We start from the raw sequence: 24,450 nt of genomic DNA on the forward strand, positions 1-24,450 counted from the left end.
CTCATGAAATTCAAAACTACTATCACGGTTACAAAATATTTACTTGAAGAATAAAAGAAGAGCCCTGAAAGCTTATGAACATTTAGCTGCAGCAAGTGCCAAGGAAGGCAGGGGCTCTGTGATATATTCCCTACTGATACAATCCCAGTTCTCTCCACTCAGGGGCGTACCGAGCCGCTCCGTCACCTGGGGCGGCAAACCCGGGGACCCAGCGGCGGCGCGCGTGCGCAGCGGTGCTGCGTCTGACACACACACCGTGTGTCATCCGTCAGATGCAGTGCGTGTATAACTGTATAGTTGTTGTGAAGGGGAACATTGGTTACAAGGATGAGTTTCTTCAGTCTCGTGGGATTCCATGCTGCATATACTAACAGATTTAAGTTTACTTCCTAAAGTAACTCATTATATTCTTCAAAGCAATATATATGCTGAAGAGGAATGGGGAAACCCCAGAACAGGTTTATTTTTTTTTTATAAGAATTTATTGGCATTTTTCTATAACAACATATACCCACACCCACACCTACAATTAAACAAATGCAAAACAAATAAAACAAATACAAACAATGTCAAGTTTTCTTATTGCATCTTTCTAAAAAAAAAAAAAAAAAAATTTCTATTTCCATATCTTGACCATTGACTTCCCCTGCCTTTTCACCTTCGAATTTATATCCTTAATCTATTTTATAACCATTTCTCCTGAGAAAAGAAAAAAGAACTTAAATTCAATTGTATAGTTACATTCAATTATATCTTCAACATTTTACTAAGAATGCATCGTCATAGTAATACCTCGTCATAATTCTTCTTCATTTATTCTTATCGATTTCTTATCTTAATCTACATCTTAATCTTACTCCTCTTAATCCATAAACTTAATCCACTTAAATTCACTTTACTTATACTCCACCTCACAGATCTTCGCAAATCATTCGCATCAAATCTATCTCTTCTATCCTTAAGATTGCTGCTAATAACATAAAAACTTGAAATATCTCCTTTCATGTTCAAATAAAAAAAATATAACAAAATATTGTTGACAGTATTCACCCTCCGATTTCAATTTACCATATCAGGCTACTTTAAGTTTTACTTAATGCTTCACCCCACACCCCCTCTGTCCATTATTCTTCTCCTGGTGGCATCAGCACTGAACTTCCATGTAGCTTCCCTCTCCAAACGTCCACAGATCCAGGCACAGTCCAAACCTCTCCTTGCCACGAGTTCAGAGGTGTCCATCTCATCATCTCTCAGCTTCTTCGGTTCTTTGTAACATTCCTTTTCTTCTTGTAAATACCTTAATTCTCTGTCCCTGGCCCCCGAGCTCACACCTCGGGGACTGGATATAAGAAATCTTGACGTCGCCTTGGGGCTGCCACCCCCAAAAAGCGAATTTCTTCTCCGAAGTAGCTCACTCATTTCTCTCCACCTTTCCATCCACCCTCTCAGCTCCTTGGCAAGGCTTTCTTCCAAAGTGTCAAAAGTTTTAAAAGCCTCCTCTGTGGGCAATTGGTTCCATTTCAGACCCCCACACAAGACTTTGACTTTTCTACAAAGCAGTTCCACCTTCAAGGCAGTGAGTCTCTGTTCATCCGTTAGTCCAGAGTTCAATACCAGTTCAAGGACGAAACCCAGCATACTGGCAGAGGAGGAGGAAGTGGGTGTCATATTTCTGCTCCCCTCTTTGTTCGTCGCCATTTTCCTGAGCTGGAGCGCAAATACCGCAACTTTAAATGGAGATATTTTCCTCTAGTTAGCTTCCCGAAAAAAGAGTTTGCCAGTCTCATGTGTCAATTTTAAATACATTGTAGCCAGTTCTGTAGCAGTAATCACTCAAATTGGTTAGATTCTTAAGCTCGAAGGGAGGGAGGCAGGCTGCCTTTCTCCTTCCCCCCGGATCGTTCCAAAAGCACGATTTCTAATCAGATTCTTTACTCACGACCACCGGGTTCCTTTAGCTCCATTCTTCAAAGGTAGAACTTAGACGCTCACCGCGGGCTTTGTCGCCGCATTTGCATCCCGGTTGGGGCATGTCCCCGAAGCCCGGCTCCGTTGTCCCTTCACCCCCACTCCCCCTTTACAGGGGGAGCGAGGGAAGGGTTCGGAGCCTCCGCGGGCGCTGCCGGGGAGCCCAGGGTGCGGGACGCTCTTCCCGCACCCCAACCGGAGCCCCGCTTTGCGGTGGCGGGGCTCCTAACCCCCGGGATGGACAGGGCGCTTCGGACCCGAAGCAGCCCTCGACCACCCGGCGATTGCGTCGCCGCCGGAAGTCCCAGAACAGGTTTAGGGGTAGGAGGAAGGAGAGGGTGGAAAGTACTGTTGTCCAAGTGGAAGTCATTCTGTGTGCACATATGGCTACTTAGTACTACATTGAATACAACCCTTTGCCCACTTCTCCAAAGGAATTACTCTGCTCAATCAATGGGTGGAAAGCAATGCCTAATTGTTGTTTATATAGGGTTCCCTCCCTTCTTTCTCCTTTCTTGGGATTAACTGAAAAACTGCAATAAAATATTTTTCAAAGCACCCTCCCAAAACATTTTTAGATGTACACACATGTATGCACATGAGTGAGCATGCGCACACTGTTTTGCATTTATCTGCAAAGATCCCTTCATAGTAATATTTCTGGCTACACATTTGCCCCTGTTACTGTTAGTCAAGCAAGAAGCATACTTCCATCACTGTCTGTGCTTACCTGAGCCAGGCAGAGAAATGGAAAGAAGGGCTGCAGTCTTAAGACTGCTCTCATAGTCTTTCCTCACATTCTCAATTTCTAGATTGGTGAAAGATAATAGCTGGATCTCGACGTAATAATAAATTATGGTATATTATTAAATGAAGAAGTCTTGGGTCTGTCAACTTCCTCCTCCACTCTTCAACTAGGCTATTAGAAGATTGGAAATGTTAACTTTGATTTATAATTAACCACACAGTTTAGCATTATGTCTGAATAAATAGTGGCTGGTCTTAAAAACCGTTTGTGAAACAAGCCAACTTCCAATTATGGTTTCAATAAATCGTAGTTAAGATTAACCACAGTCCAGGTTCAGGTATAACAGTAACTTGTGCTTAACTGAAAACAGATGTGAAAGCTTCTCATCTCTTCATGGCCAGAGGAGGATGGGTACGGTAGTAGTTAAGGCTTATTCAAGTAACAATAAACCATCATTTACTATTATGTCCAAATGATGTTAATAGGACCCTGACATTTTGGGTAGTATTAAGCTAACTCTCTGCTCATTGAATAAGGCCCACTAGTGCAATGGGATGTCCCCTGTTTCCTCTCCCTGTAAATCTGCTCTAGAGGGTTGAAGAAACCAGCAGAACAGATTTAGCGAGCATCTGTGGGGAGGAGGGAAGGGTCTTATGGGCCAACGGTTTTGCTTATACTAGTCATAGGAAGACTTTAAAAGTGTTCAGGGCATGTGTCCATTCATGACCGCTGGAAGGGCCGGATTAAGACCTTTAGATGCCCTAAGCACTTAAAAGATTTTGGTGCTCCCACATATATATAATGCAAAATATAACTGATAATAAACCGTAAAATAAAGAAATATTTTTAAAAATGAAATAAAACCTACAGTAAGATGGAAAATAATGTTTATTTTTTCTATATTTGTATAATGTTTATTTTTGTTCAGCTATACTATATTTTCCATGGTAAATCTGGCAATGAAACATTTCTGTGGCATCCATTCCCTTCCCTCCAGCTCTGACCACTGCAAATGTTATTTAACCACATGCATAACCCATGCATATTCTGCAGCCACAGAAGGCGTTCCCCACATCAAATGGGGTGCGCATGTTGCGAGGTCGTGAGTAGACGCATTGGATCACGGTGGCAGCTCCTGGCAGTTGGTCTGGCTTCGCCTTCCCCAGGTTGGTATACCTGTGGACTCCACCTACTCTAGCAGCCACCCAATCCCGGCTGGGGAGGTGTTGCCAGGGGGATTGGCCAGGTAGAAGGAGGGATTATACAGTACACACAATAGAGCTTGAGTCATACCTGGGAAGTGGCGGTTGGATTCAGAGCTTCCCCACCCTCCACTCCCTCAATTGACGCTTACTTTGCAGGTTTAACCACCTCCCCCCCCCCCACAGCCACACAGGCACGCAGGCGCTGCTATGACAAGGTCCCTGTTAAAGGGCCGGAAAGGAATTTCCCTGCATTGGCAGGTTTCGCCTTTCCCGTAACAATTTGTCACAACTTTGGCGGTTGCAGGCCTTGGGCGGAATCCTTTAGTCATTTACAGGATTGGGGGGGCGTGGGGCGGTGACCCCCGCCCCCATTGCGGTGGCGATAACAGGGTTCCCGTTAAAGGGGTCTCAGGGGGAGGCATTGACCATACGCCTAGGGTCTTCACTGCTCTCCCCTTCCAGCGGCAGCAAACATAGGGGGGTGGGCTATCTGCTTGAACATATGTTCTCCAGACTGGCCCACTTCCCAATCATGCTGGATAACCCTGAAGTTACCCAGAACCCCGGCTGGGGGGCTGGGAAGGATAAACGCCCAATGCCTGAGCCAATGTCTTCCTACTTCTGAATATTAATAAAGTTGTGACCAATATAATCCCATAGAAAGTTGTTATGAGTCGTTATTTCCCTCAGGGGCTGCCCCGGGGTACGGGGGTCTTTGCCTGGCCGTGCAACATATTATCTACTCTCATTGTGATTGCAAAGAATCTTAGAATATGTGCAGCTTACGACTGGCATGAGTTTGGCCAAACTGCGGGAGGCAGTGGAAGATAGGGGTGCCTGGCGTGCTCTGGTCCATGGGGTCACGAAGAGTCAGACACGACTGAACGACTGAACAACAACAACAACAACAAAGGTGTGATGTATCTGGGGAGTGGGCTTTGGGCTGCACCTCTTCTGTGATGTATGTGTGAGGTTTCTGGGGGTGGGGTGGACTCCAAGGGGGAATTTTTTGAAATCGTCTTTATAAGTGCTTGCACTCATGGCTCTGGGTCCCTCCCCCACTCTCCTGTGTGTGGGGAGGTCAACCCTGTTGCAACAGAACAATAAAGATCAAGCTTACTAGCTGCTTTGCTTCTAAAAAAAAATTAAAAAAATGTGCAGCTTACACTATGAATTGCCATTTACTAATAAACATTCAAGGATGCAATACTTACTGGCTCTGAGGATATTCTCCTTACTGCTGCACCTGGATTGGACCTGTAGAGACAAGCACAGAACTGGTGAGGCAGAACAAACAGGCACAAAGTCACCATAGAAATTTAATGGGCAAGCTCCTGGGACCTGGAGATAGAGGCTTTACTCTCTTTTTTGCACTTTACCATTTATATCTGTTACATGATACATACTTAAGACAATTATTGGTTGACAGTCTTAATCATACATAGGCATTAAAAATAAACCAACCTATAATACAACAAATTTTGGTTAAATAAATAAGAATAATATTTCAAGATGTATATTTAACTTTAATGACAGATTTAAATTCAAGCTTCATTATAAATCGTGATAGAAAGGTGACTAGTTCCAATTCTTGCATTTTACTCCAAATCACACAAATACAGTATTTACGTGAGTCTAATGCATACCTGTTTTCAAAACCTGGAAACCAAAAATTTGCTATGTCAGCAGTGTTTTCCAAGCTTGCAATCAAATATAATGTGCCATCACATCTAATGCACACACTAATTTTCAGGACGTAATTTGGCCAAAAAAGGTATGCATTACATTTGAGTAAATGTGGTAGTACAAAAATATTAAAAATATTATTAAACATACTTGAAGCTTATTTTAATCAAATATCCAGGATATAAAAATAAGATAACATGAGAAGAAATTGTTGGGTTTTGGTAACTTTTTACAACTTAATTTCACAAGTGTATCAATTATTTTTCCTAGGAATATGAATAATACTCAGGTGTTTAAAACTACTTTGAAGAGATGCTACAGTCGTACCTTGGATCCTGAACACCTTGCAAGTTGAACGTTTTGGCTCCCAAACACCGCAACCCCGGAAGTGACTGTCCCGGTTTGCGAACTATTTTTGGAAGCCGAAGGCCCGACGGGGCTTCCGCGGCTTCTGATTGGCTGCAGGAGCTTCCTGCTGCCAATCATTAGCTGTGCTTTGGCTTCCAAAGATTTTGGAAGTGGAACGGATTTCTGGAATGAATTCCGTTCAACTTCCAAGGTACAACTGTATTATTCATCTGCTTTGATGGTATTGTTTTACATTAAAAATGCTAGCATAAACACTGCTCCTACTTAGTCTATAATATGATTTGCCGTTAGGGACTTTTTGGACAACTAGGCAGAATGTATTACAGTACTGTATATAGAATCTATATGAAATTTACTATACTGGCCTGGATATATTGCTAAATCATAGTTTAGCAAAATGTACAAACCGCTGCAAGCCTCAGGCTTGTGCACCCTTCCCTTCACCTTTGCACTTCTAAGCTAACCAGAACACCATTACCATAACACTGAGAACTCTGGTTAATTTTAACTATGGTTCAAACAAATCAGGATGAATTAATAGATTACAATACTGAGTTTGGAAATAGAGGGGAATAATGTGAAAGCAGATCTCCTCTTCTGGAGTGTCAGAGGAGAAGTGTGATGGAGAAGTATGCAAGCCCAAGGCTTCTCACAGCTCATGTTTGTAATGCTAAAACCATGGTTTGGTGTTATATCTAAACTGGCCCACACACTGTTGAATCTATACAAGTGCTCTAGAAATATTTGGAATAGATGCTCAGAAGACCAATGCTTTGGGAGTGAGCAGATAATGCATGAATATATTTTAGCAACCACTAAAAACATTTAGATCACCATTTGAAAGCATTCCTTTTGCGCAATTCTAATGAAATCGTTTATGATATACGGTACTAGTAATCTCAACAATATTTATAATCTCAACTATTACAGATGTAATTTCCTTAAATCTGTGAATGACAGGACAGGACAAATATTTTTATTCTTGTTAACTGTTCAATAATACATCAAGGAGGGAAAGAATGTAAGTTAGATTTAAGTACTGTGTGAACAATGACATACTTACTGGATTTCCCTTCCAGGGCCAACAATAAAATATTTACAAACATAAGAAACACTACCTGCCTCATTTCAATGGAGAGTGTCAAAGGATATGTGAATTTGTTGGTGCACATAGAGAAGCAACCACCCTAGAATTCACACATGTAAGAGATCTGTGCAGGCATTTGTGCACCTATTGATCTCTGAATCTGGGAGTAGAACTTTCTTATGTTCTTCTAAAGACACAATGGGTCTTCAAAAATATTTGGAACTTCTGAAGGAGGAAGAAAGGAAAAAGAACATCTTAAAATTCAGATTCCAGATTGTATTTGTAGATTTACCTGTAAATGAAGCACATTTGATATTTAGATTACTAAGAGGAAAAAGCAGGAGGACTGTATCATTGTTCCTGCAATTATTTTTGAGTAAATGTACATATGAATTAATTACCGGTAATAACGTAAATTTTATTAAATTATAAACCTCTTTCTTCTGTTCCACAGCAGCTTGCCCCAAACACATATATCTACACAATGAGTTGGAGGTCTACATCATTTATCACAACTCTATTTATTACAATGGAATACATTATGACAATAATGTTGCAACTTATAGTGGCTTATGGTTGTCCTTCCCTGAAAAAAAATGTCATGTTTTAAAGTAACAAAAACAAAAGAAACCCACCCGTCTCCACCAAACATTACAATTATATTTTAAATAAAATAATGGTGCCACATTTTGGCCCACAGTTGGTCTCCCGTCCCAGGTTATTGGAATCAAAGTAATATAAATTCTAATAACAGAGGAAATTGTTATATTGGATCTATCATAAAACAATTCTGGACCAAAGAGGTAAAATGGTACGTGTGTGTGTGTGTGTGTGTGTGTGTTGGGTTCAGATTCCAAATATGTGGTATGCAAAAAATGGTGCTGTTTCTAACTGGTGGAAAAACAAATGGGCAAGATGAAAATAAAATAATTAAAACACACAGACCTAAAAGGAGAGAAGGTACAAGAACAAAATACAAACACAAGACAATCTAGAAAATGATGTATGGGAATATAAAAATGATCCATAGGGCACAGATAAGAGGGCAGGTGGTAAAAACAATATTGAAGTAGTAAAAATGGAAGTCAAGAGAATCTGCAACGAAGTGTAAAAACAGAAGGAGCCCAAAACCATAGCGCAAAGCTAAGTTTGCGAATGGAAAATAGCTCCTTTGAGCAGTAATAGTTACTCTCGAGTCGTAGCCTCTATTCCTCCTGAGTTCATCTTTAAGCCCTTCCAATTTATAGTGGAGCTAGTGCATGGACAAAAACAAGAAATTTATAATGAGCAAAGCAGCTGAGAATTGTAGGTTGACTCATCTAATATTAAAAAGGCTCTCAGACTAACACTCTATCCATGTTGAAAAGGAGGTGGCAAAAATAGGTAGCTGATTTTAAAAGCAGTCTCTGAGAGGAATTTTCTTTTGCAAATACAAATTACTTAAATGACAAATCTGTGGGTTGTTTTGGAGGCTTCAGGATTTCAAATGGGCTCATTCAAAATGGTTTTAAATGACAAAAGAGACCACGTTGTGCCAATACACGTGTGCCTTAATTAAAAACGGCTACAGGACTTAGGGGAACAGGAAGAACATGTGCCTTGTACTGTTCCTCTGTACTTCTGTACATAGTATGAAATAGAACTTCTGTATCTCTACCTTTATCCTCCTGAAGGAGGGAAAGGTTGTGTATCTTACTGCAAGGTAAGTAGCAAAAGTTCTATTTTAGAAGGTTCAGGGAAGCACAGGAACAGAAAGAAAGAAAATAATGAATTTCATGCCCCACTTGCTTATCCAAACCATCCAAAACTACTGTGAGACTTGGTTCAAGTGTTATGCAAACTGTGAACTGGTATGGCTGCTTCTCGTATCATTCTGGTAATGTTTGAAAGGAAGTGATAATGTGGACAGATTTAACTGATACTGTTACTTCCCATGCTTGTGTAAACATCAGTGTGCAGACATATGTAGACTGAAATTCTTCATTTTGTGACACTGCAGAATATCTAGGCTGCAGTTCTATGCACATTTACCTAGAATTAAGCACTGTTGACTACAGAGGTCCTGGAACACGTAATTAAACAGCCAGTCTGAGCACTTAGAAAATGATGCTGTGATTACTAAGACCCAGCATGCGTTTCTCAAAAACAAGTCATGCCAACTGAATCTCATTTTTCTTCTTCTTTTCTTACAAGCTTGGTGGATCAGGGAAATGTTGTGGAGGTAGTGCATCTTTTGATATGAGATTCTTCTGGAGAATCGGGTAAAATGTGGGGTGGCCGAGGTTAACTGTTAGGTGGATTTGTAGCTGGTTGAGTGACTGAACCCAAAGAGTGCTCACTCATGGTTCCTCATCGTCTTGGAAAAAAGTGACAAGTACAGTGCTGCAGAGTTTTGTCCTGGACCCATTGTTGTCCAACATCTTTATAAATGACTTGGATGAAGGTATTGAGGGGATGCTCATCAAATTGGCAGATGACACCAAACTGGGGGGAGGGAATATCCAATGCCGCAGAAGACTGAATTTGGATTCAAGATGACCTCAACAGATTGGAGAACTGGGATCAAATTAACAACATGAATTTCAGTGGGGGAAATGTAAGGTTCTGCACTTAGACAGGAATAACCAGCTGCACTAATATATGGTGGGGGGTTGCCAGTAGTACCTGTGAAAAGGATCTAGGGGGTCTTAGTAGACCATTAGCTTAACATCAGTCTGCAGTGTGATTCTGCAGCAAAAAAAGCTAATGCTGTTCTAGGCTGCATCAACAGAAGTATCGTGTATCCAATTCTAGGCATCACAATTCAAGAAGGATATTGATAAACTAGAACGTGTGTAGAGGAGGGCAACCAAGGGTCTGAAAACCAAGCCATATGAGGAATGGTTGAGGGAGTTGAGTATGCTTAGCCTGGATATGTTTAGCTTGCTTTCACTGTTTTGAAGTTGAATTAGTGCACTCTTGTTATATTTGTGTTTTCTTCTACAAAAATGAGCATTAAGCCACAAGTGAAATAAAACACTTAAAGCAGACAGAGGATGGTTAAAACATACTTGCTAACATAGCTACCAACTATGACAGATCAAAATCATGAAACATTTGACAGCAATAAATGTTTTTAAAATCCATCTCATTTTTTATTGTAACATTAAAGTGCCTCCGGGATTAATGCTACAAAAGAAATTATATGAAAAATCCATGCTAAACATGAAAAATTAAAGAAAAACATAACCAACCACATCAAACCAAAACCACAGTTGAAGAAGAAAGCAGAGAGAAACCTTGAACATGTGACTATAATCTTTAGGAAAGATTCAATAAATTACTTACCTTTTATAGATCATAACAAGATTAGCACAGGGCAGGTACAATTAAAAGCCAAGAGTCAAGGTAAAATGAATTGCTATACAATGATGAAGAGTTTCGAAGCCAACATGATAAGCTAACTCTTATGAAGAACAGTTCAACTCACGTTTAATACAGTACACTGACATCAAAACAATTGTTTGCCACTGACAGAGAATAGTGATTTTGTTCAAGAGGAATAGTGGAAAGCTAACCCATAATCTGTACAATTTATGGGAAAGCTTATAATTCATCTTCATAGAGACATGCAGTATGTGGAACCACCAGCAGAAAAGCAAATTAGTAGACATATACACACAGTGTTGACTAAGATATAGGAAAGGGTAATGGATTATCTAAGCTATAATGAAGGAAGCAAGAGAAGCAAAGCACAGCAGCAACTATGAAGTGAGAATTTTCTTTTAAATTTATGCATATTTATTTAAGTCTGCACACAAAATATTATTCATATAATATACCACAGATGGTGGCTTTGCATAAATGCAGAACTCTTATTGCCCTTCATACAATATTAAAGTTGGTGGCAAGAGCTATATTTTCATATAGGTACAAAGTTCTTCTGCTGACGTTTTCATTGAGCACGGAACTAAACATTCTAAAATTATTCCTGAAATATAAGATCTTAATTACTGTTTTCTTTTGTTTAAATGCTTCACTTGAATACAACTGGTATCTATTATTTTAGCAACATTCAAGCTTCACCAAATGTTGATATTTGGGATTACGTCTCTGACAAAAACAATCTATGAGGCTTTGGATGTTACTGACACAGTGCCACCAGTAGAAGGTGTTCTTTATTCAGCTGGCAAGTTGTTGTTTTGTAAAATTTTGAAGGAATTTCTGCAAACATCTCTTGCCTATGAATGTTCACGTTCCAAAAATCACTTGACATTGTTTTTGTCATGTCCAAAGTAATTTGTAAGTTTGGAGACATACGAAAATACCTGAGGCATAAAATAATATATCAAACACGGAGCAAGTTACTTGTAATAAGAAAGATTAGTTTTGTGAAATGCAGTATATTACATTTTTATGTATCTTCAGAGATGGATAATAACTGACTGAGTGTACTATGTCAATTAAATATTAAAAGACACAATTAGTCCCCCATATGGTTTTTTTTTATAGAAACCTTTCATCTCTTAAAATAAACATTCACTTCAGTCCCATCTCTTTCATAAATGTCTTTTGTGTGTGTACCATTGACAGGATGCCTTAATCACTGAGGATTGAATCCAGTTGTGCCCTTGCATTCACAGAGAGGCTTTTGATCCAGTTGATCTACAGCAGTGTTCCCCAAACTTAGGCCTCCAGCTGTTTTTGAACTACAACTCCCATCATCCTTAGCTAGCTGGACCAGTGGTCAGGAATGATGGGAATTGTAGTCCAAAAGCCGCTGGAGACCCAAGTTTGGGAAACACTGATCTACAGTAATGGAAAAGGAAGTGAGGCAACTTTTGCGGCTTGCTCTTTTTCCTTGCAGCCCCCTGAATATCTGGTGCAGAGGCTTGGGGGAGCCTTCCTAACAGCATGGGAAAGACACAGGAGGCTGCAGGAGCAATTGGGAAAAATAACTTACCATATTGGCCCGAATATGAGCCATACTTTCCCCCCAAATTCCGACTGTGTAAAGTTAAAGTGTGGCTTATATTCACGACCTTACAGTATTGCTGCTGAAACAGCTGCCCACGAGGGCCGTCAGGGGTGCGGGACAACGGTCGCTGCCCCGCCAGTGTCTCCAAAGCCTCCCCCAAGCCACCGCAAGGAAGGGAGAACGGGGGGAGGCCACCAGCAAAGCAGTGTGGCTCCCTCCCCCCAGGAAGCAGCCCGGGAGCTTGGAACAACGGTGCACAGCCTGCCTGCTGCTCCCAAGCCTCCCCTATGCCAGCTGAGAGAAGAGGAGAGGCCACTGGCAAAGTGGTGTGGCTCCCCCTCCAGGAAGCAGCTGGGGAGTGCAGGGCAATGGCATGCAGCCCACCCGCCGCTCCCAAGCCTCCCCCGGCGCTGGCTTAGGGAGTTAGTGCCGGGAGGTGGTAGAGCCAGGAGGTGGGCCACACCCGCAAATAAGCCTTGAATTTTAAAAGTGCAGCTTATTTGCAGGTGCGTCTTATATTCGGGCCAATACGGTATCTCCTCTTCTATTACTGTATGCCTCCGCTAAATCAAAGACTCATCTGCAAATGGAAGGACTCCTATGGAAGAGCACCATTAGAGACATCCATGAAATCTTATGAAATCTTACAGAATTATATGACCCTCAGAATGTTTTTCCCCTTTTTTGCCGTTCATAGTTGATTAGCTAAATAAAACCTATAATTCAGAAGAATCTGCCCTCCTACTGACAACTTGTAGGCATACAGATAGGCATTGACCTGCATGTATTTTTAATGTTAACCATATTACTTGATGTAGCTATTCTGTCTTAAAAATTCCCTTGAAAATATTTCAAAAAGGTTTTTATTTTTTATTTTTTAAAAAATAAAAACCTCAACACATCACTGAGGTATAATGGCACGGATATGGGATAAATTGTACTTAAAAAACATTATTGATCTGATTTTTTTTTTTAAGATTAAAATAGTTTTATTTAATTTCAAACTTATAAAATACAATCATATCAAATCAACCAATAGAAACAAATAAACAGTGAAAATAACTGCCTATTTTTTCATGGCACTTCCAACAATCCATTGATTGTGTTTTAGAAATTTTTGCTATTTTCTTTGGGGTTAAGTGCCATCTATACACTAATTTCATCATATTCTCCTTAATTCCAATACAGGCTGTAAACCTCATATTAACTTTCAATCACTTATCCCATTGCACTCTATAAATTGGTCTTCCTAAATCTTGGGCTCATTTTGCTCTCACACATTTCACTTCCTCGTCTTTTAATTCCCATTCTAGTAGATATTTATAAATTTTCGCTAGCGATTTATTGGAACTATCGACTAAAAGCTCTTGCAATTTAGACTTGTTTTCCAAAAAACCTATCTCTTTATGCTTTTTAAATAAGCTCTGTATCTGGTGGTAATGTAGCCAGCTTGCACAATGTTGTTTAATTTGTTCATATGGTTTTAACACAAGTTGACCTTTTTCCTTCGTTATTAATTCCTGATATGTTAACCATTTTCCTTCCTCAGCCCGCCTATTTAATGCAGTCATCTCTAACAGTGATGCCCACCAAGGTGTCTTCGGTTCAAGTAGATTTTATAATCCTCCCATATTTTAAATAGTGATTTTTTAATTATATGATCTGTAAATTTTTTATGATTTCCTTTCTTTTCTTGTAATAAATATGCGTGCCAACCAGCCAAGTTCCTGAAGCCTTCCAACTTCAGCAACTCTTTATTTTCAAGCAAAATCCAATCTTTTAAAAGGCATTAATTGCTCCATTAAAGACTATTTGCTTGAAGCAGGACTACACCTTTCCTTCATTATATTTGTATGCTTACCAAGCTAGTAACACAGGATTGAGGCTAATTTCATTTTAGTGCTAAATCACATTGCTCCAAAGTAATCACCCACACATAATACGTTGATGGAAGAAGTGCTGTGACAGGAGTACTGATTGTTTTTCAGCAGGAATATCAACTCGGGATCCATCAAAATACCAATAAAACAAAGAAGTTCAATCTTCTGGGGGGGGTGTTGTGTTGATCTTAAAAGTACTTTATAGGCCAAACACATTGCATTAGAATGGGCTGAAACATTGTAGATTCCAGAATATTGATGTAATACTGTACACTTCTGGCAACTTAATATGTTGGTGAAGCAGCTAGAATGATCTATTTCTACACATTTTCAGGGACAGGCTTTTGCTTTCCTACTAATAAAGTAAGAGTGATTGTAAGCACCATGTAAAAAAGATTTCAGAAAGTGAAAATGGTCAAACAAATTAATGCAAATTAATGCAGTTTCTAAAACCATTAAAGTTAACAAACACCTGCTTGATAGGTCACCTGTCAAAGTGGCCTAGAGAAGATTCACCCCTTCTGGATTCAGCCCTCTGGCTTGATCCATTTCCCCACCTCTGGTTTAGAAACTAAAATTGAATTAAGGCATGCTACACAATTACCGTATTTTTCCGTGTAGAAGACTATATTTTTTCCTAAATTTTTGAAGTTTAAAATAAGGGGTTGTCTTATACACAGATAGTGCATAGTGCATTTTCTTAATTTTGAGTCCCAAAAAATAGGGGGAGTGTTATACACGGGGGCGTGTTATACACAGAAAAATACGGTATCTCCCTTTTTAGACTATAGTGGCTTCCCTTCCCTAAAAAGAAGAAAATTTATTAGAGGTGTATAGTACTGTGCATTACTCTATCTTCTTGAAAAGCAGAGGCAGACATACATTTTCTCCTTTTGTCACAACTCTAGGAGACTGACAGATATATATGTCCTACTTTCCTCCTATATCAATCATGTTCATGGAAGTGAGGCCTATTTTATTTCTCATGCAGCTAGGGAAAGAAAATAGTAAACCATATTTCTCCTTGCTTCCATGTGCAGCCATACATCATGAATTCTTGTTTTGGTCCCATATAAAAAGTGTGTGTCCCCTGATTTCATCTAGATATAGTTAAGTCTGAACTATCTATCAGGGAAGAAGAAGTTTTAATAGATATTGGTGATATGAAGAATGGATCCATGCTCAAAAACTTTATGTAATATTTATTTTAAAGAAGTAAGCCCTCTTACCATTTTGGTAAAAAAGAGAAAAATCACCAACAATGATTGCATATTAAGATTGATGCTCCCAAATCCAGTAAGAAATAATAGGTATCTAATATAGATCTATTTAACAATTTTAGATTGAAACAGTGTCAGAGAGATTGCATGAGTTTTTTCCAAATTATATTAACAGTTAACAGGCGTTATCTGGCAGTAGTCAGTGGTTGACTCATCTTGAATAAAAGCAGGCATAAAATTAATACCTCATTAATCTGAAGGATTGGAACAGGGAAAAGAAACAAGATCATACAAATATAAGTCTACAATACAGCACAATTAAGGGATGCCATAGACTGGAGAAATCAGGAAACTGATTTATGGGCTGAGGGTGGCTAGATCTACAAAAATCCTACTACATGAAATGAGCAAAGGTAAGGTAGTTATATGATGTAGGTGGAGAGGGTGTCTAATAACTTGGGTTGCAAAATGGAGGATAAATTGAATAATACATTAAGTACAGCATTGCGAGATTACACTGATAAAGTTCAGAATGCTTGTTTATTATTTTACAAGTTTGGCAGTTATTGTTGCTGAGTTTGGAGAAAGGTAGTAGAGCTCAGGTATTAAGAAGTTTGACTTAAAAGTGCACATGATGGGAGCTAAGAGAATACTTCCAGAATAAGTAGACATGATTAGCAATATAGTATAATTTCTCATTGCCCAGGAAGCTAAAATAAATATACGATTATAGTGTTTTTATGTTCTTCTGAAAATACCAAGCAAAATTTGAATTTAGAATGCATAGGGACATAGGCTTTTCACAGCACTGGAAAGAATAAATGAATCACCCTAGTCCAATTCCCCGATCTAAGACTGGATATTCTACCAGATCACCAACTAAGTCCTGACCAATATTTTATATACACCTTTCCCAAAAAGTATGTAAATATCTAAGTTAGGATGGAAATGAAAACAAAAAAGTAAGGTTGTCCATTTTAATTGTATGTACTTGGGGGATATTTTTCATTCTTAACTTGCATACTGTGCAGTAACTATGTCTAAAGTGTAGTGTCTAGGAATGAATTAACTGCTCAGTTTCTCAGTTTGAAATTCAATTCACATTTCAACATCAGTTTGCGATTTCCCCCCCATAAAATCCTCATGAAAAATATATCAGAATTTTAGTGTTGATTTATGCTCCAAGACACTTTTGTTTGTAGTTTTGACTAATGTACAGATTTTTGCAAGCAAAGTGTAATGTATTTTTGTGTGCTATTCTCACCAATATATAACTTTTATTTTATCTCATATTTATACAGTGCTTGATTGTAAAAAATCTCAAAGTGGTTTACAAAAAAGATAAAACAATAACATTGTCAGTAAGAAGAATTAACAACAATAATTTAAGGTTTCCAAAAAGTTAAAATAACAATAAAATAAAAACAGATTAAAACTCGCATCAACTTTCTAAATATCTGGGTAGGCTTGTCTACAGAAAAATGTTTTTAGCAGGGGCCAAAAAGGAGTAACAGTGAAGGCACGTGGCTGATATCAATAAGCAGTTTCAAAGTGTAGGTATTGCAACACATTTCCCTAGTATATGTGAGTTTCAAAGGATAACTGTGTTTCAGTTTGTGAATTATTTTGGAAAGTGTGAATTAGGTAGTTTCTTGTTGAAACTGAAACAAAATCAAATTTCTTTCCTACCCCTAGTGGTGTCCTGTAAAGCAAGAACCATTGCACCCTTGGATTTGTGTTACGTCTTAGCCAGGGAAGTCCTCATCAGAGGAGGGTGTCATGTCAAGGTCTGCAATATCTCAAGGACCACCTCTCGCCATATGAACCAGCCTGGATCCTGTGATCTTCATTTGAGGCCCTTCTTTGTGTTCCTTCTCCATGAGAGGTATAGAAGGTGGCAATACAAGAACGGGCCTTTTCTGCGGTGCCTCCCCGTATGTGGAATGCTCTCCCTAGGGACGCTCGCTTGGCACCTTCATTACGTATTTTTAGGTGCCATGCAAAACTGTTTCTCTATAACCAGGCTTTTGGCTGATTAATATTCAACAAGCTTTTAAATGTGTTTGCTTTTATTATGTATTTTGCATTCTCATTTTGTATTTATATGTTGTGAACCGCCATGTGACCTTTGGGTAAAGGGTGGTATACAAATTTAATAAATAATAGAACAATAATAATAAAATAATGTCCCAGACAGTAAAGTCCTCATCAGGATAGGCCCAGAAGGGCCCAGGCTTGTACCTCTATATGGAGGTGAGAAGAAGAAGAGTTTGGACTTGATATCCCACCTTTCACTACCCTAAGGAGTCTCAAAACAGCTAACAATCTCCTTTCCCTTCCTCCCCCACAACAAACACTCTGTGAGGTGAGTGAGGCTGAGAGACTTCAGAGAAGTGTGACTAGCCCAAGGTCACCCAGCAGCTGCATGTGGAGGAGCGGCGAAGCGAACCTGGTTCACCAGATTACACTCTTAATCACTATACCATGCTGGCTGGGATCCTGTGATAAAGCACAGGAGGGGCTGCTTATACTTAGGGTGAGTTCAGCCTCCGTCACTGAGGGGGAATGGGAAGGGAGTCCAAGGGAAAGGTGGTGCCTTAAACACCAGATGGAAACCCTAACCTCTCCTCTTGGCTGACCCTTTGTTGTGGAGCTTGACCTTGGACCAGTCCTGGATACAGATTTGGTCGCTTCTCCATTGGTATTGCTGCTGGCAAGTCTCCTATTTACTGAAAAGCCCAGAAAGAATGAGACATTTCTAAAATGTATTTATTGATGTGTGTTTTTCTCTTTTTAAATCTACCAAAGAATAAAGTAAGGGGAAAAAAACAGGATTAAGGGGTTTTCTTAGGGCAGTGGAGAGTGTGTCCCCCCATTGGGTAGTGGTGGTGGCACTCACCCTTCTTCTGTTAGGAAATGCTCTGTGGGGGGCTGGAACAAAAAATGGGGAGTCGAGGAGGATCAGTTGGGGTGTGAGAAACATTCCTATTTTTATCTGAGGAATGTTGGAGGGTATGTGCTTATGCCTTAAACAACTGCTCCCTCTGTTATTTTCACATAGGAAATGCGCACAAGCAGTTCATGATGTGTCATGATGGTCTGTTGTTCAAAGAAAAAAATGTTCCACTAGGCATGTCTAAATTCTTGGGCATGCCTAAGATAGACATTTGGATCTCAGTTACTGACATTAAATAAACAATAAAAATGTTTGGATAGACTGTAGAATAACCAACTACAGTACAGTGGTACCTCTGGTTACGAACGGGATCCGTTCTGGAGCCCTGTTCATAACCTGCAACATCCGTATCATGAAGTGCCGCGTCTGCGCATGTGTGCGACGCGATTTGGCACTTCTGCACGTGCGCGTGACGTCACTGCAGGCTTCTGCGCATGTGCGACGCGGCGAACCTGGAAGTAACCTGTTCTGTTACTTCCGGGTCGCCGCAGTGCGTATCCTGATCATACGCATCCTGCAGCGTACATAACACGAGGTATGACTGTACTATAAAATAGAAATATTGTTTATTAATCAGCTATCCCCTCTAGTGAAGGGGTCGTTTCTTAACTAAGCTATTAAAGCTGCAATACTTGCCATCAAACTGAGACATGGTTCCAAGTAAACATGCCAAAGATTACATTGCATAATGACCGAACAAATTAAACGGAAAGCACAGAAAAAAGGATGACAAACTGCAAGGAGTTGTGCATAGGCTTTTAGAAAAGTAGAGGTGCCCTGTAATACAAAACTTATTAAAACACTCCTTTGAAATAACATTACTTGCAATTTGTCCCAAATAATGAAGAACTCCAAGCTGGGATATCTACATATCCTTTCAACAAAACCCTTTCATAAGCTCACTTTACACTGTACAGATATACTATCCCCTACTTTAGGCATCAACCCCAACACCAAAGAATATTTAACAGATACTTAACATGCAGTGATGAAAACCTAAAGCATCAAGTAAGCTTTTCTTGATGTAGATTGGGGTGGGGTGTGGCAGTTTGTTATGAGAGGAGTACGAGTTTGAATAAACAAATAGAAAGTAAATGGAAAATGTTATTTTCTAGCCACTTCATCTGTGTATATGCACAAGCACACGTGTAGGAATTCTGCATTCTGGAAGAAAATAAACATTTTCCAAATGCTACTAAAAATCCTACTAAAGACTGATTGCAATGTGTCTTATCTTCAGGTTTAAAAACAATCAAACATAAAACATAAAACAAACATAAAACTGTCAAGATGCTCTGGATTTCAAATGTGTCAAATATCAGCTTTCAAGCTAGTGTGGAAGTCAGTCAACTATTTTCATATCAACCATGTCAGGTATTTCTAAAGTTATAGTGACCTGAAGACAGAATCAGGATTCAAGATGACCTTAACAGATTGGAGAACCGAGCCAAAACTAACAAAATGAATTTCAATAGGGACAAATGGTTCTAGACTGGGAGGAGACATGATAGCCATCTTCAGATATTCAAAGGGCTGTCACATGGTTGATGGAGCAAGCTTGGTTCTCCTGCTCTGGAGGGTAGGACCTGAACCAACAGCTTCAAGTTACAAGAAAGGAGATTCCGACTAAACATCAGAAAGAACTTTCTGGCAGTAAGAGCTGTTTCACAGTGGGATGGACTCCCATGGAAGGTGGTGGACTCTCCTTCCTTGGAGGTTTTAAGCAGAGGTTGGAGATTCCTGCATCACAGAAGGATGAACTAGATGGCCCTTGGTCATCTAACTCTATACTTCTTTAATTTTGGTTTTCTAATCAATATGGAAATATCTTGATTGATTTCAGATATACTTCATGACCCCTTTTTGAAAACGACTCATTTTACTTTCAACTTCTCCAACAATATAAACTGATATCGGGGGAGGGGGGGAATGCAAAAAGAAGAACTGATTTCACGGTATACATTTATGTTTTATTTTCAGTCTGAAGGCTGTTGGTAGTTGTGGCTGTGAACAACATTTTATTGCTTTTTTCAAGCCAGAAACTTTTAAAAGATGTATACAAAATACTGAATTAAAAAATCAACTTTATTCATGATGGGGTCCCCCCTCAGTGTCTTTACCTGCCAATAGTTGATATTATTTATTTGCATATTATGCCTTCTTTTCTTTTAGGGTAACATAACCCACTGTTTAAATAGTAACATCCTCTATCACAACAGTCATTTTGAAATAGTGCCAAATAAAAGAGCAAGCTGTAAAATATTAGTTGTTTTTCTCCATGATAATCATTGTCTTTAAACAAATGCAAACTTTTGATATAAAAGCTTATTTGTCTTGAATTTTCCTGACTTTTTAGCCTTTCAGATAGCATTATCATTTGTATAAAATAGAATAGGCTGACTTAAAAAAACCAAATCCACTTCTAGTCTTATTGCAGGAATTTTATAAACACTTTCCCCCTCCTTGTTCTGTGAGAGGCAACAAGGCACTACAGGGGATACCCAGCTCATCCACATTTATTTTTTCATTGTACAAAATCGTATTGGAAACTGAAGGATATTGTTACTGGAGTATATTGAAATGATATAGTATTGGCAGATATATATTTGACTGCTGCTGTGCCTTCCGCAAGCAAACTGAAAGGCTTCCTTCATTATTTTGTTTCAGCATTTTTCAAACATAGCACATGCAAGAAGCCAGAAAGAGATGGATAGTCACAGGAAAGGGAAAGCTGAAGGTGACAGTAAATGGCTGTGATACAAAGGCAGATATATATAAAAAAACAAAGTGTCCACTGAAAACTATCTATGGGGAGTTTCATAAATAAGCACAGTGTGGACCATTCAATTACATACCAATTATAGGCAACACTGTATAAAATACAGAGCTGAAGGCCAAGTAATTTTATACATGAGTGCAGCTAATGTGATCTAATATTTTAAGTGAGAAAATTTTAATGAAATGTCATTAAAAAAAGAATTGATATATCTATGACCAAAAGAGCTACACTTAATTATGATTGCATGTTTAAAAGTGTGTGTATTGAAAGTCTCCTTGACAAGAATTATACATAAGAGAATATTCATCAAAGGGTCAACCTTTCTCAGAGATTACTAAATTCTACCATAGCTAATAATAAAAGTCAATATAGAGTGTCATAATATAGCCATAGGTCCTGCATACTAGGAAACTGGAAAAGCAGAACTTTAATGGTCCAGGACTGTCTTGGTGGCATATTGAAAGTGTAACCCTATTTAATGCAAGTAATGTACTGTATAACATTTTGAGATTATGAAACATTTTAGTGGAGTTAACCACTAATATATATTTATATATACAGCAAATCAATTAAGCTGCAACACAGCTTGGTTGCAGCTATTCTGTAACAGTTTATTTTCCTTTGGGAAAGGCTTCAGAATTCTTCCAAGTTGTCTTGTCTCCCTTCTGTTGTCAGAACTAAATGTCTAAATCAGTTTTCTGCACACAAGAACTAATCTCTTCTAAAGTTGTGTGTGTGTTGTTCAGATGCACTGCAACAGAAATTTATCTTACATATCAAAATTACGAATCCATACAATAGAGCTTGCTGTTGCTTTTGTTTTGATATAGGGTGGTATTTAACAATATGTATATACCACTCAATTGTAAGAAAACCTTTAAGTAGTTTACAAAACTATAAAACAATAAAATTCTAAAAAATAGTTAAAACTGGTATTTAAAAGCATTCTCAATATGATTAAAATCAGTATTAGCCCAAAAGTGATAAAACACATGTAACTTCTACATGCCTGGATAGCCTTGCCTGAACAAAATGTGTATTTAACAGCACTGAAAAAAATACAGCAAAGGTGCCTACCTGATGTCAATAGACAGGGAGTTCCAAACTGTAGGTGCTGTGGCACCTGTAATAGTGGCAGTTTCACAGATCAAAGTGGTTAAGTGGTGATCCCACAAAGTGGTAAGGTGATCCCACAAGTCAACTGGTCTCAAGCTGCTAAGGGATTTATATACAAACAGTAAGCTTTTGAACTCGGCCAAGTAGGAAATAGGCTATCAGAGCAGATATCTGAGGTGAGATATTATATTCAGACAGAGTCTCACTCTCATCAGCAATCATGCTTCAGTATTCTGCATTAATGGCAGCTTCTGGATCAGTCACAAGGGAAACCCACACATAGTACACTGCAACAATCCAATCTTGAAGTCATCAATGCTAGTCTTACTCAGGACTCAACACTAACTCAATTCAGTGTAGACTTACTGAAGCTCAAGGGCATGACTAATTTAAGTTTATTAATTTCAATGAACAGGACTTAGTTGAATACAAACCTTAGTTTAGTAAAGCTGGAATTCAAAAGAGTGTGAAGTGGGGTATGTACGTACAGGGCAGTGTGTGTGTGTGTGTGTGTGTGTGTGCCAGAGGGGCCGTGTCTCTGGGCATGGATTTTTGAGGGGGCACGAAGCAGGCACACACACACACACACACACAGCATTGGAAGAACCAACGCTTGTGGAGAGGAGTACCAAGCAGGGCCATGATGGGGGCACCGGTGTGGGGGTGCCCACTTTGCAGTCACCAAGTGCCGCATCAGCTGGCAGCGCTTCCCCCGCGTGGGTGGGCAGGGCTGGGATGCCTCAACGGGCTCCTCCACCCTATATGCCCTGCCCCTCCAGTGCACGTGTGCCCACCCTGGGCACTGTGAGCTCACTCACGCCACTGGGAAACAAGATTTGCTTGTGCAACAAGACTCCCCCCTTCTTCATCAACCCTCCAGAGCAGATTTGGGGATCCAAAGGCAGCATAGGGGATCTCATAGTGCAAGAGGACTTCATTTCATGTATGCATCAACTTAGTTGGTGCCCTTGGTCTTTGAAGGAAATATTGGGGCCTGCACAGAAGCCAATGCAAGGGCTCCTGCTAGCACTGTAGGGCTTCCCCCCTCTCCTCCGCTGTGCACCTCTTGTGCCTCCCCCAAATCTGCTCTGGAGGATCAGGAGAACCCCCAGAAAAACATGCAGGGAAAGTAGAGGGGGGCATCATTTTGCCTGGCAAGCATAAATGCTTGTGCTGATAGAACAATCAGAACAGTGTCATGTTGAACGCTTCCCTATAGCTATTATCTTGGTAGAGGCTCTTATTTCACTCAATGCAAGGAACTGATAATTTATGGAAAGATCCCATAAAAATACAGTATCCTGTAACTATAATAGACACTCATTCTGTTAAACCCAAGTTGTTGTTGTTTCTTGGAAATAGTTCATTGTCGTTTCTTGCAATTTAAAGCTCTCATCCTTTTAATGACATGGGTGAAATTAACTTTCAACAAGCTTTAACAGCGTTGAAAGTTTGCGATGCATTTACATGATGGAACAATTCCAAGAACATGAATATCCATCAGGATCAACTATAAAGGAAGACATGTAAAAGTGACTTTTTAAAATGCAAGAAAAAGAAGATGGAAACAGAGGCATCTGCTAATGCAAGAATATGCATAGTTTCCCACGAACAGTGTTCACTAGAAAAACCAAAGACACAACATATGCACCAGCAGATGTCTGTAGAGAACATTCTATACTTTAATCAGTCACATAAACCCTGCAGATTAATAAATTTGTTTAAGGAATCAACAAAATGTATTATGTCTCTGTTCACTTCAAAGAAGACATAAAACTCATATAACCAGTCCTTTTGGAATATAGTCATCTCAGGAGTTTCAGTTTTCCATGAAAATACATACAGAGGTTCATTTTCCAAATGTCAGTAGTACAGTCCAACTGGTGGCATTGCAGTCAGGGAATGGCTTTTGAATCAGTGGATACCTCTGGTAATGGAACAAGGGGTGAGGCAATTTTTGCCATTTTTTTCTCCCTATGCAGCCTCCATCACTCCCCCCCCCAAAAAAAAATCTGCCCCAGAGAGCTGGGGGACCCTTCAGAACAGGGTAGAGGAGGGCTGCAAGGGGAAATAAGGAAAAACAAAACAAAAACCACCCCAAGCATCTTTCCCTCTTCTGTTAGCAGAAGTGTCTACTAGATCAGAAGCCCACTTTTGAGTGCAAGATTTGAAACATGACAGGATGAACTCAGGTCTTCTGTATTTCATGCCTAATGTGTGCAAGTGCTTCCCAGTGGCCAACCAAATGCCACTGGGTGCAACTATGCAGGTGATTAAGATTATGGTCTTCCTGTTTGTCTCCAGCAGCTGGTGTTCAGATAAGCACATCAACTAAAGCAACAGTTGCCACTGCTTATTATAGTGATTCTAGCTAAGTCAAGACTAAACCTGTATATGCCTCCCCATGTATAAACAAGAAAAAAATGTTTTCAACTTCTAATATTTACTTTGGGTCCTAGTAAGGGGCAGGAAAAAATGA

At 39.5% G+C, this 24,450-nt stretch overlaps 1 protein-coding gene across 23 annotated transcripts in view; it reads right to left on the reverse strand.

Annotated features, from left to right (window-relative positions):
• The window catches only part of GPHN (gephyrin), a 235,191-nt gene that overhangs the window by 33,321 nt on the left and 177,420 nt on the right, over window positions 1-24,450 (reverse strand). For all 23 annotated transcript variants that reach the window (XM_033147666.1, XM_033147695.1, XM_033147633.1 and 20 more), the window contains one exon: window positions 5,136-5,178. In XM_033147666.1, coding sequence (XP_033003557.1) covers window positions 5,136-5,178 — 43 coding nt within the window. The remainder of the gene's footprint in view (window positions 1-5,135; window positions 5,179-24,450) is intronic.

This window comes from Lacerta agilis, chromosome 1, assembly GCF_009819535.1.
Source record: "Lacerta agilis isolate rLacAgi1 chromosome 1, rLacAgi1.pri, whole genome shotgun sequence".
Lineage (NCBI taxonomy): Eukaryota > Metazoa > Chordata > Lepidosauria > Squamata > Lacertidae > Lacerta > Lacerta agilis.